The following is a 13,240-nucleotide window of genomic DNA, read 5'->3' as shown; positions in this document are numbered from 1 at the left end:
ATGGCAGGGAGTGAAGCGCTTAGCCGGGTGCTTCTCCCTGCTTTATCTAATCATTTTTTGGGGAGCTTGACATCTAGACCCTGACCCATCAAAACTTTTGCTATGTCCCTAGGACATGTCAAAATTTTTTTTTTTTTTAAGTGACTATGACCATTTGATATAAAAGGTAGAAATGCATCTTATATACCCAATCTAGAAAATTATCAATACCCAGAAAAATTTTGAAAAACACAAAACTATCCAGAAAATGGGTATATTTACTGTGTATGGGTTATCCTGCAATACACAAATCTAGCTCAATTTCAGAGTTCTGGGTTTGCGTGCATTCTTAAGTACTATGGCTGCAGGTAGAAGGGGTACTGTTGTGTGCTGCTCTGTGGTGCACTTACTGGTTGTGTTGGACCAGGGGTGTCAAACTAGCGTCCCCCAGCTGTTGCAGAACTACAATTCCCATCATGCCTGGGCAGCTAAGGCTTTAGCTTTGGCTGTCCAGGCATGCTGAATATTATAGCTTTGCAACAGCTAGAGGGCCATGACATTGACACCTGTGTGTTGGTACAAAGCATCAAAGACTAAGGCTATGTTTACACACAGTAAGAGACCGGCCATTTCGTGACCCGGCCGGGTCTCTAAAAAGATCATTCCGGCTGGTGCTGCATTGCAACAACGGCCGTACTTTTACGAAAATATACGTTGTGTGAACATAGCCTAATAGTTATTGTGAATTACTCACAAGTAACAGAAGATTTTGGTCATCTCTAAATGGGGCTGTCTTCTATTCAATCCTTTTAGGACCCCCAAGTCACTCCTGTATTCAACGAATATCAGATGCATTTTTAGCATAATAAAAGAGAAATATAATAGTATAACTCATAAAAAGCTAGAGTAGAACAAAAACAGCCAAACATCTGGATCCTGCATAAATACCTCAAAACTGTCAATAAAAACATATATATAGAACATGACAAATCTATACATTTTGTTGTAGTTAAAGTGACCAATATATGCTCATTATGTTGTCCATGTAATGGCTTTTTATGTTTTTATTATGTTTATGTGACAATATATGTCAGATGTGCAACCAGATCAGTCCTGTAATATACATTATGTCTTTTTGTCTAGGTTGAAGCATCAGAAATGTTTGATGTTTTGTTGTCTTGTATTTAAGAATCTATAACCTAGACTGAAAATTTATTTTTTGAAAATCACAAAGAAAGACAACTATGCATAGAGCAAACCTAGAATGTCAAAAGCCTCTATGTATACATTCTGGTTGCATTTTTCTGAATGATTAACTCTGCTTTTCTTCTTCAGAATATATTCTGTAGAATACTGCATGCAATTTACATGTTATGATTTCATATGTGCATGTTCTTTTTTTGCAACATGTTGAGAAGCTGGCTGATCAAATATTTGGGAAAAAAAATGTTTTATATGAATAGTTATAGAGAAAAAAAACCAAAAAAAAAAACCCACTTAGAGATACCACTATGTGGTGGCTGCAACATGTTGAAAAGCCCTTACAAAGAGGATTCATTATGATTTATTATCCTTATATCCTTATATAAGGATCTCGGCAGCACCCTTCATGTGTGACCTTAAATGGGTTTTCTAGGTATCTTAAATCAATGGTCTCTTCTCAGGATAGGCTATCAGTGTCTGATTGTCAGGGTCCCAACACTCAGCACCACCAAGTAACTGTTTGGCAGAGCTATGGCTACAGCTTATATGCAATTAATGGCCACAAGCAGATATCTGCAGTTATCCCGTAAGGCCCCGTTCCCACTGAGCAAAACTAGCGGAATTCCGTGGCGGAATTGTCCGCCACGGAATGCCGTTAGCCTCCCACTCATAATGGGAGTCTATGGGAGGCGCACGCTCCTGCCCTTTCCGTGCTGAAGAATGAACATGTTCATTCTTCAGAGCGGACAGAGCAGGAGCGCGCACCTCTCATAGACTCCCATTATGAGCGGGAGGCTAACGGCATTCCGCGGCGGACAATTCCGCCATGGAATTCCGCTAGTTTTGCGGAAACGGGGCCTAATAGTGGCAACAGGTAACTCCCATTGTAGTGAATGGGAGGTTAAAAGCAGTAATCTGGAACAGCCACTACACAATGAACAGAGCCATGAACAGAGAGTAGTTTCTCATTTGGAAATCTGTATAGGTCCATCATGTTTCAGAGAACTCACAGAATGATGACTTCCTGTTATACACTCCCTAAGGCCTCCTTTAATCTTCCATAAAACACTATACTTTCCTAGAAGACCTGCTTCCCTTAAAATTTTTAGTTAGCAGGTGTATGAGCCAGAATGTGCTTAAGTGATGTGTACCATAAATGAAAACTGATAAGTGACACTGATTTGCAAAAAACTTTGGCAGCAGTTTATCTTTCCAAAAACAAAAGGGTTGAAAAGTTGAAATCCAACAAATCTGAACCTTATCTGTAGGAGGCCTCAATATATTGTTGACCGCAAAAAAAAGCGATGGATTCCCCTGACTTTTAATTGATGTGTTTGGGGGCCTTTAACTAAGTGTACCATCTAAACCTGGCCAGTGATTTCCCAAAACACATCAGTAGGGCACACTGTAACTTTTACAGTAAATGTAAACTAATTTTATTCTGCTGAAAGATGCTTGACAGTAAACATCTGGGTCAGGATACATATATAATGCTGTCCTACATCAATCTTAAAGTGAATCTGTCAGTTACAAACGGCTGACATTGTAAGGTTGTGGATAGCTCAAGGAGACACATAATACCTTTCATACATCCAGCAGTGCTTACATAACAGAAAAATGTTGGTATTTTCCAGTGAAAAGTGTCAGAGAGGCTTTCCCTCTCCTGATCTGCTGCAAGCTGGAATATCTCCTAACTTCCCTTCCTATACCCGACCCTGTTTGATTGACAGCCGCATGCTGAGCTCCAAGCAGGATAAGGGATGGGAGGGGAGGCAGTGTAATAGCCCTCAGATAATCAGCAGAGGGAAAGCCTTTCTGACACTTTTCACTGAAGAACAAAAGCATTTTTCTGTTATGAAAGCCCAGATGGATATATGATAGGTACCATGTGTCTCCTTGACCTAACAGCTATCTAACAGTGTCAGCAGTTTAGAACATAAATTACAGACAACAGATTCACTTTAAAGCTGGGTTCACACTACGTATATTTCAGTCAGTATTGTGGTCCTCATATTGCAACCAAAACCAGGAGTGGATTAAAAACACAGAAAGGATCTGTTCACACAGTGGTGAAATTGAGTGGATGGCCGCCATATAACAGTAAATAACGGCCATTATTTCAATATAACAGCCGTTGTTTTACAATAACAGCAAATATTTGCCATTAAATGGCGGCCATCCACTCAATTTCAACATTGTGTGAACAGAGCCTTTCTGTTTTTTTAATCCACTCCTGGTTTTGGATGCAATATGAGGACCACAATACTGACTGAAATATATGTAGTGTGAACCCAGCCTAAGGCAGGAATAAAAGTAGGACTTTTTCAGGAGTTCCATAAATCTTCCTGGGTTTCTTATGACAGTAAGGTTGAGCATCACTCACTCATTTTCTACATTGCATGACATGACATTACATTGCAGTGCAAACTTGCCTTTGCTTAAGATGTATGGCCTGCAAAGTAGGCCTGATTGCCATTTGGCTATTTCTCTTTGCGTGGGCCCATAAAAAGCCCTATACCTTATCAAATACAGTCATTTAAGCAGCTTCTCAACATGTGTTGTGCTAAGTTTCAGGACATAACTAAAGCACTGTTCAATTATGGCACCAATAAAAAGAAGAATGAATCCATGTAACCCCACATGAAAAGACTCACCATAATTGTACAGCAAATGTCCTGAAGCCTAATAAATAATATACAGCAAATATATATAAAGTAACTGTTCAATGTTTGCCAAACCATTTCTTTTTGCTCCCACTGGCCCATGATTTTGTTTTTAAATGTTAATTTCACTCCAAATTCCCCTGCTTTCTTTTCTTCTTTTGGGTTGGCTTTTGTTTCTCTATTTCCTTTCTCATGTCTGCATCCTCTACATATTGAACTTACTAAGATGTGTAATCAGACATGAGTCTGGTCTGTAGCTAAAGCATAGTGTTGCTTCAGTTTGAGACCCCTGTGAATCCCAATCAACGAAAGCAGATGCTGATTTAATGCTCCATGTAACGGAGCCCATGAATGGAGGCATTAAATCAAGTCCTTTTTATTTATGAATTGACTTCTCATAAGACGGGCAGGAACTGCTGACGGTGCAGATGGCTAAAACGCACCAGCGATCAATTATCATTGGTTTTATAGAGCTGTGCAGGGTCTGTATCGTAGAAAACTTTAAGGAATATTGGTCCGAGCATTTTAAATTATGAACAAATAGGAAGCAGGTGCTTAGATACTTTATTTCCCACATTACAATATACAGTATTTTGAAAAAGTATTTATTCCCCTTGAACTTTTCAAAAGATTTTCATGTTATTCTGACAAACATAAATGTATTTTATGTGATAGACTAAGAAAAAGTAACAAGTAGTTGTGAAGTATAAAGAAAATGATACATGGTGTCCCTACGTGGATTAAAATAAGGGCAATCTGGGCTACCGCCCAGGGCCCAGGGCTCTAGAGGACCCAGTAAGATTGCTCCCATTATAATAATGCCGCCACTGCTGCCCACCAGACTGCCAAGGGGATCGCCATTGGACTCACCCATTAATGGCGCACCCATTTCTTCCAACGTTATTTCAAGGCAATAAAGACTCCTGGTGGCCCTAGCATATGAAAAACTCCTCTGCCGGCTTATGCAACGCCAACCTGAATCCAATGGCCAGCACCAATTGGCTCCGTGCCTTGTCCATCAACATCATGCGCTCTCCCCCCCCCCCCCCGACATCACTTGATCGCTTGATTGAGAGCTGAGGGGCCGGGGAGCCAGCAAGCTGCCATATGGTAATTTGAATAGTTGTTCACAGCAGTGGAACAGATCATTGCTACACGTCAGGAAGGGGGTGGCTAACTACTTACCGACCAGGGGGTGGGTCAGTCAGGGGGGCAACATGTGAAAAATGCCAGGGCTCTGTCAGGGGAATCACCTGTTGCAGAGAGGAGGAGCCAGGGCACGAGCAAGCTGCCAGGTTGTAATTTGAATAGTTTTTTATTCACAACAGTGAAATGGATGCCTGCATGTCGGGAAGGGGGAGACTACCTACCGACCAGTGTTCAGTCAGGAGGGCAACATGGGGAAAATGCCAGGATACAGTCTGGGGATAACATAGGGAAAATGCCAGGGCTACAGGGGGCATGGTTAGCAGGGGGCCCACAATTTTTGAATAGCCCAGGGCCCATTGTATCCTTAATCCACTCCTGATGATATCTTTGCAAAATACCTAAAGCTAAGATTGGATAGAGAGGGTCTGTGAAAAACAATTTCCAAATCTTGCCACAGATACTCAATAAGATTTAGGTCTGGACTTCTGGGCCATTCTAACACATGAATGTGCTTAGATGTAAACCTTGTCATTGTTGCTCTGGCTGGACTGTATGTTTAGGGTCATTACTAGAAGGTAATTCTCGACCACAGTCTCAACTGTTTTGCAGCTCTAACAGGTTTTCCTTAAGGATTGCCCTGTATTAAAGGACAAGTGCCATGAAATTTTTTTTCCCAGTAATTGAAGCACATTACAGAGTTATATAACTCTGTAATGTGCTTCAATCACCTATCTGCCTCCCTTCCCTGTCTTTCCCCCCCCCCTCCACCCCCCACCAGGAAGTGTCCTAACTCACACAGACCTAATTACTGTCGTCACCGTCACCAAGCTCTTCTCTCAGCTCCCTCTCCTGTTACAGCAGCCCCCCCCTCCCCTGCCTTGTCAGGTGACTCAGCTTGCTCAGCTCCCATTGGCTGAACAACTGCAAGCCATCACTTGGAATGGGGAGGGGGGGGCTGCTGTAACAGGACCTAGAGCAGCCCTCCTGCTGATGACTCATCCTCACAAGAAGGAGCTGCCTGGTGACGGTGACGGCAGTCATTAGGTCTTTGTGAGTCAGGACACTTCCTGGTGGGGGGTGGAGGGGGGAAAAGACAGGGAAGGGAGGCAGATAGGTGTTTGAAGCATATTACAGAGCTATATAACTTTGTAATGTGCTTCAATTACTGGGAAAAAGTTTTTCATGGCACTTGTCCTTTAAGATCCATCTTTCCATCAACTCTGACCAGCTTTCCTGTCACTGATAAAGCAAAGGCCCCCATGGCATGATGCTGCCACCAATATGTTTCCCGGTGGGGATGGTGTGTTCAGTGTGGGTGTGCAGTGTTATTTTTCTGCCACACATAGTATTTTACGTGAAGACCATAAAGTTCAACTTTGTCTCATCTGACCACAGCCTATTCTTTCACATATTTGCTGTGTCCCCTACATGACTTGTGGCAAACTGCAAAGCATGCTTATGGCTTGCTTTCAGAAATGGCTTTCTTCTTTCACTCCATAAAGGCCACAATTGTATGTAACACACCTTATAGTTGTCCTGTGGACAAATTCTCCCACCTGAGCTGTGGATCTCTGCAGCTTCTCCAGACGTACCATGGGCCTCTTGGCTGCTTCTCTACTTAGTGATTTCCTTATCTGGGCATGTTAAGTCTTATGCAGTTGTACCATACTTATTTCATTTTTGGATGTTGGATTTAACAGTGCTTTGTAAGATGTTCAGATTTATTTATTTATTTTCAATAACCTGCCATACACTTCTCTAAAAACAGCTGACTATTCTTTATTTAGGTGTCTTCTAATGTTTGATGGATGGATTTTATTTAAGGGGATCAGAGTACTAGGGGCTGAATCCAAATGCCCCTCATGAGATTTTTGTTTTTAATTTTTTAAATCCATGTATTTTCTTTACACTTCACAATTACTTGCCACCTTTGTGTTGGTCTATTACATAAAATTCTAATAAAATACACTTATTTTTCTGACATGAAAATAATCTGGAGAAGTTCAATGGGAATAAATACTTTTTCAAGGCACTGTACCTTTTAGAAAATAGGTACATTCTCATTACATTTGACTGCAGAGGGTACCCAATATGAATGTTTACATTCTATATGACATTATAGTGAAACCTCTCCTTTAATAAATCACATTTTTCAGTTTCCATATGTTACATGTATGTTGTTTCTTTTCTTAAAGAAATCTACTCCTTGGTAAACCATTTACATTCATTCAATGTTGTTTGGTCATCTCGGAGATGTTTCACTGTATATGGAGCTTGTAAACAGATCATTTTTTTCTTTTCTTTTTTTTCTTTTTGGATAGTAATTTTTGAGCACAATCTCTATTTCTGTAACTCAGACCCATCTTTGACCCATGATGGCTGGTCTCTGGTGTTGGCTGTCTGGTTAGGTCAGTCACCAGCTGGTTCGTAACACTTCTGAGCATCCTCTGCTCACTTTACCAAAAATGTTAATTTGTAGGTTCTGTAAATCCAACAAAATGTGGCTGTCCCTTTGCCCTGAAGATGTCTGCATGTCAACTACTTCTGGAAATCACCACTTTCTTAAGGGAAACCTTTCCATGTCTGCCAAGGCCTAGGGCTGAACCTCTTGTGGTATGTAAAATGTAAAAATCTAGCATAATGCTTCTGCTATTATAATTTTATGTGATGTTATATGTTGCATACTTTTGTGCTACAAGTTGGCCGTTTTTTTTTTTGTTTTTTTTTTTACAATATATAAGCCTTTACAATAGGTGATATAACACATGGATAGAAAAAAAAGGCTCACCCAACAGTATCCAATGAGAGGCATTATTACAGAGAACTATTGAAAATAATTGAATGGGAAACTTACAATTTCCTGTCTGCTACATTAAGGATCTGGAGACCTGCCGGTTACGCCTGGATCCAGAGATGGATCGTCACCGATACGAAAGGAAGATCAGCTTTGCTGGAATCTTGGATGAGAATGAAGACTCTAAGGATTCCCTACACAGCAGCAGCCATACCTTGAAATCAGACACAGGATATGAGGAGAAAAAAGGTATGAAATTATAAGACCAAATGACTGAGTGTACAGTGTTGTCTTCTTGTATGTCAAGGTACATTTTTGAAGACAGAGAAAGTTTTTATTAAGTTTAAAACAAAAATGATCAGAAGACCAATATAATGTAACATGTGATAGGATGTGATATCATACAGTAGGTCATTGTTTATTACATTGTTAACTCTTGTACTGACATGTTGTAAATCAAATATATTTTTCCAAAAATAACGACTGCTAATGTGTCTGACTACTGCTCACACTGAGAAATGTGATCAGGGCAGCACTGGCAAAGTGTAGATGAAGTTTCAGTGCACGCTGAAGGGGTCTAATCAATGCCCCCAGAATATCCAGATCCCAAAATGACAAAATCAGCATTCCTTAAGTGGGAATCAAAAACTTTTAGTCGCCAAATGCAAGCAATATTTTACCTTGTCTTTTTCAAGCTTGAAAAAGACTCTAAAGATGCTCACGGGTCTTAGATAACTAATCTAAAGTGTAGGCAAATACATCATTTTCAACACTTTTATTATTGTAAAGTAAAACCATTGTAGTTCCATCATTGAAAGAATCTTTAATGAACAGATCTTTAGGTAGTTATAGTAAAAATAAATATATAAAAAGCACTTACAATTCATTCCATACATGTCATTATCTATTCAGTCTCCTTACCACATTTTGAGCTGCTGCTTTCTGCTAAAGGCACAGAAATCTGCATGTGAGCTGTTCTCTTTGTCACCCCCCTTCTTCCCCCTCCCTTCTGAGACGGCTAAAGTTAACAAGTCCTTAGAGAGAGTTGAAAGCAGAGATGGACTGAACAGCTCAGATACAGTTTTTAAATCTTCAGCAGAAAGCAGCAGCTCAAAGCTGAGGGAAGGAGACAGAAAAGGTAATGGTATATATGGAATGAATTGTTAGTCTCCAGGAGGGTAGATGAGTCATCTAATATTTTACCTAACCAGGTAAAATACTAGAGTAAACAGGAGTAGAGCACACAATCTGGTAGGTCAATGGATCTACTAAAAATAAGGTAAAAATGTGTATCCTATATATCCTAGTGTAATATCCACCAGTGTAGATATGCACTTCTTGTACTCTAGTTTTCTAGTGTGTACAATCTCTAAAACATTATAATAAGAAAGGTATTTAGAAATGATATACTTTATAAACTTTTCATTAAGGGTAAATCTAGGTAGTGAAGAGGTGGAGATGGACTGAAGGTATTAAAGTGACACTGTCACCCCCTTTGTGCATTCTGACATCTCTACACAGGTGTAAAGGGTAAATTTAGCGTTTTTCATACCTTATTTCATTTTATACGTCATGGTGCTTGTTCAAGTAAAAAGTGTCCTTTTATCAATGGCAGATTGTATTAAGTGGACGTGACCTCGCGGATTTGGTGCCACTTAGCTCCGCCCACAACACCACCATTGGCCCCACCCCCTTGACACCCATTGGTTGGCCGACGTAAAGGGGTGGGGTCTAGACCTTTCGGTCAGCCTGTTCCAATGCCCGACGAGGGGGCGGGCCAACTGTGGCATTGTGGGCGGGGCTAATGGCGCTAATGCCGCAAGGCCCTGCCCACTTAACACAATCTGCAGTTGATAAAAAGGACACTTTTTACTTGAACAAGCACCATGACGTATGATATAAAATAAGGTATGAAAACCGCTAAATTTACCCTTTACACCTGTGTAGAGATGACAGAATGCAAAAAGGAGGGGACAGTGTCACTTTAAAGGTTTCTCATAGAAGCCAGACACATCTTTTCACTGTAGCTGCATTCAATTGAAAAAAAAGATTTTTACAATATTTTCAACTGTTGACCTATCCCAGGGAATAGACCCTTAACAAAGGACAGGACATCAATTACAATGACTATTAAACCCTCACAGAGGGGTTATCTGGTGTCAGTCAACTTTTTTTTTTTAAATGCTTTTTCAGAGCATGTTTACCTATTGGGGATTCTCCTTCTACTACTTTAGTATTAAAAATAATGGTTAAAAGGCTTCTCCCAACATTGAACGCAGAGCTCTGCAACACCATTAGGCCCCATAGAGAATGAATGGAGTACTGGCTGTGCACATAATGAGCTCCATTCATTCGGGATACAATTTTCTTCCATTCTGTAATTGGTGGGGATCCCAGCAGTTGAACCCCCACCGATTAGCTTTTTATCACCTACCCTGTGGATAGGGGATAACGTTTGATTTTGGGAATACCCTTTTAGGGAAAATACTAGTATTTTAGCTATGTTAAATTTTTGCTGTAGTTGTACACATTCACTTTACTGTTTATTTGAGTGGTGTAAAGCTTATGAAAAAACAGCTTCTCACAGATTCCATCGCTTGTCAAATTGGTTAACATCATTGCCAACCTCTCTGGCCTCCAAATACAATGTATTTCAAGTGAATTGTCTAAAGTTTTGTTTTGTCAATCATTATAAACAATCTGTGTTTACCATCAATTGCTAATAAATGAGATGTGAGCGGAGGTCAGAGTACGTCCAGTACATATAAATCTGTATTGTGCCCCTTTTTGTCCATTTTTAGGTGAGTGGTGTCTTTTATTTCATTTTATTATGTGGTGCTGTCTTCAACAGGCCTAATTTTTTGTTATGGAATTTTTTTTAATGTTTGTATATCTTATTGCAATACGTGTGATAGAGGCTGTTTCTGTAAATTTTTTAAACCTTATATAATTTTTGTAAAAAAAAAAAAAAAAAGGTTCAAAAAGTTTACTGAACCGCTGACAATTACATGTAAAGTTTATACAGCACAGAAACATGTCCTTTCATCAAACTCCTTCAATCTGTAACTACTGCATCAATGTACTTGTTTTATTGGATACGCCCAATATAAGCTAATACATTAGAAGTACGGTATATAAATATACCGGTACGATATATAAATATACAGTCCAAAAAAATCCTTATATATCGACAGAAACACAGAAACTTGTATTGAGAGTTTATAAATCCCCCACAGGGTTGATATGTTTGCCCTTTTTTCTGTATATCACCAAATTCTTCTTCCATAAAAAAATCTTGTATAAAAAAAAAAAACATTAAAGAGCATTTGCCACCATGTATTATATTCAGTGATCAGGAAATTACATATAGGAATTAAATACAGGGGCCAATGACCGATGGTCCGATCAAAACTGTAAACGAGCGCCAATCTGCTAGATCGGCACTTATTTATTGGGCCTATTACATGGCCTGATAATCGTTTAGCAAGGGCTGCACGGGAATTATTAATGATGTCTGTGCAGACTTTACCCAAACAGTTTACATTACTTTTCCACGTCCCCGGTCGCCTTCTGCGCTCTGCTTCCTCTCCGGTCCCACATGTTGCAGCTTCAAAGAGGCCTGTCTGAGCTTACAGGCCGCTCAGCCAATCACTGACCGGGACCACCACGGCCAGTGATTGGCTGGACGGCTTGTCAGCTCAAAGCTGGTCTGGCCGGAACCACTGTGGTCAGTGATTGGCTGAGCAGCCTGTCAGCTCGGGCAGGCCGTTTTAAAGCTGCAGCGCGCAGGACCAGGAAGGAAGCAGATCACAGGAGGAGACCAGGAAAGTGGACAGGTAATGTAAACTGTTTCTTGAATTGTAAGCCGTCGGCCGTGCATCACTATGAAACGTAGTTATGTGCAGTCGGTGGACAATGATTTTAGGTCAGGGCCTAAAGAAAAGATCAGCCAATGATTTTTTATCGTCTGATCATTCTCTCTATTACACAGAGTGATAATTGTCTGATTCCGCCGATTATCGCTCCGTGTAATAGGGCCCTAACAATGATTCTGTATCTACTGGGCTATAACAAGAGAGAAATGAAAACCATCACCCAAGTCTAACACTTGCAATATAGTTACTTGTTACATGTGCTCCATAGCCACGAGATATGAGATCTACTGTATGTTACCGGGTAAAGAAAGTTTTGGAGGAATCTACTAATGCTATGATCTCTATGATGGGCTAGTATGTATCTCATGCATGTATTCTGCATAACAGAAATTTAATAATAAAGGAACTTTAATAAATATTTAGCCATTTTGGAAATATAGCTTAACATTTATGAGGATTACAGTGTCAGTTTTTTGAAGAATATAGCCCTGCATTAGTGCAACATTTATTAAAGAGGATCTGTAGCCAAGCCCCACTAAATAGCTTAGAGTGTCCTGTTTACACACCAGTTTATTTATATGCCCTCCTGTTCCCAATATATATGGGCTTATAGTTTGATATCTGGTTAAAAGTCAGTTGGGTGTAGACTTAAAGGGGTGTGAATGTAAAACATTCACACCCCTTTACTGTATAATTACTCTTGTTGTTAAAATTAAGTTTATCACCCATCTGGCTATTGAAGGGAACCTGCTGATATGTCCCTATGGCCTATAAGGTCCTGAGGATAAAGGTGCACTGGGGGGTGGGATTTCCAGCCTCAGTCCACCGATCCACCCGACTGGCTCATCCTTTTTAATGAATATTCATCCAACGATCTGCAGTGAGGAGTGCCAAAAATACTACACGGCAGAGCACCATCCCAATATTCATGAGCCGGCTGTGGTACATTGGTACGGAGGGCACCTTCATCCTCAGCTCCCCATGTGCTAGAGAGAAATATCAGCAGGTTATATTCTGACAGTTTCTCTTTAAAGGAATTTTAAGACAAATAAATAACCAAACCAACATATCTCAGGATGAGGAGGGAGTATCGAGAAACTGTAAAAAGTTGTGTATCCAGGACACCTTGAACTATTTAATGGTAATTATTTACTATTTTTTGGATTGGCTACAGGTCCTCTTTTTTAATCATAAAATTAGTGGCCATAAACAGCATTTTGATGACAAATGCTCTTTAATTATTATGATCATGCAAATATTTGTTTCCTACAAACTGATTTTCTTGTATATTGTTACATCTGAGTTTGGTGGAAGGATATTAATGGTATAAACAGCAATGTGATATACTGTACATGTGCGTGTATACTTTATAAAGAAGGAGAACCAATTCAAATGCTATATCTGATGCAGACCTACAGAATTAGAATATAAGACTTTATAAGCTTAAGTGCTCTACTAAAATTAACAGAAATTACTAGTTAATGATAGAAAAAGAAATAGTAGCATTGATACATATGAGTTTTTAGTATATAACTATGTAATTTGGAATATGATGTTTATACATAAACCAATGTGTG

General features: G+C 39.7%; 1 protein-coding gene across 11 annotated transcripts in view; it reads left to right on the top strand.

Annotated features, from left to right (window-relative positions):
• UNC80 (unc-80 homolog, NALCN channel complex subunit) overlaps nt 1-13,240 on the top strand; it is a 127,098-nt gene that overhangs the window by 54,931 nt on the left and 58,927 nt on the right. For all 11 annotated transcript variants that reach the window (XM_069983228.1, XM_069983237.1, XM_069983234.1 and 8 more), the window contains 2 exons: nt 7,474-7,607; nt 7,872-8,037. In XM_069983228.1, the coding sequence (XP_069839329.1) occupies nt 7,474-7,607; nt 7,872-8,037 (300 nt within the window). The remainder of the gene's footprint in view (nt 1-7,473; nt 7,608-7,871; nt 8,038-13,240) is intronic.

Source organism: Dendropsophus ebraccatus, chromosome 9 (assembly GCF_027789765.1).
Source record: "Dendropsophus ebraccatus isolate aDenEbr1 chromosome 9, aDenEbr1.pat, whole genome shotgun sequence".
Classification (NCBI taxonomy): domain Eukaryota; kingdom Metazoa; phylum Chordata; class Amphibia; order Anura; family Hylidae; genus Dendropsophus; species Dendropsophus ebraccatus.
This window is presented reverse-complemented; position numbering and strand designations above follow the sequence as displayed.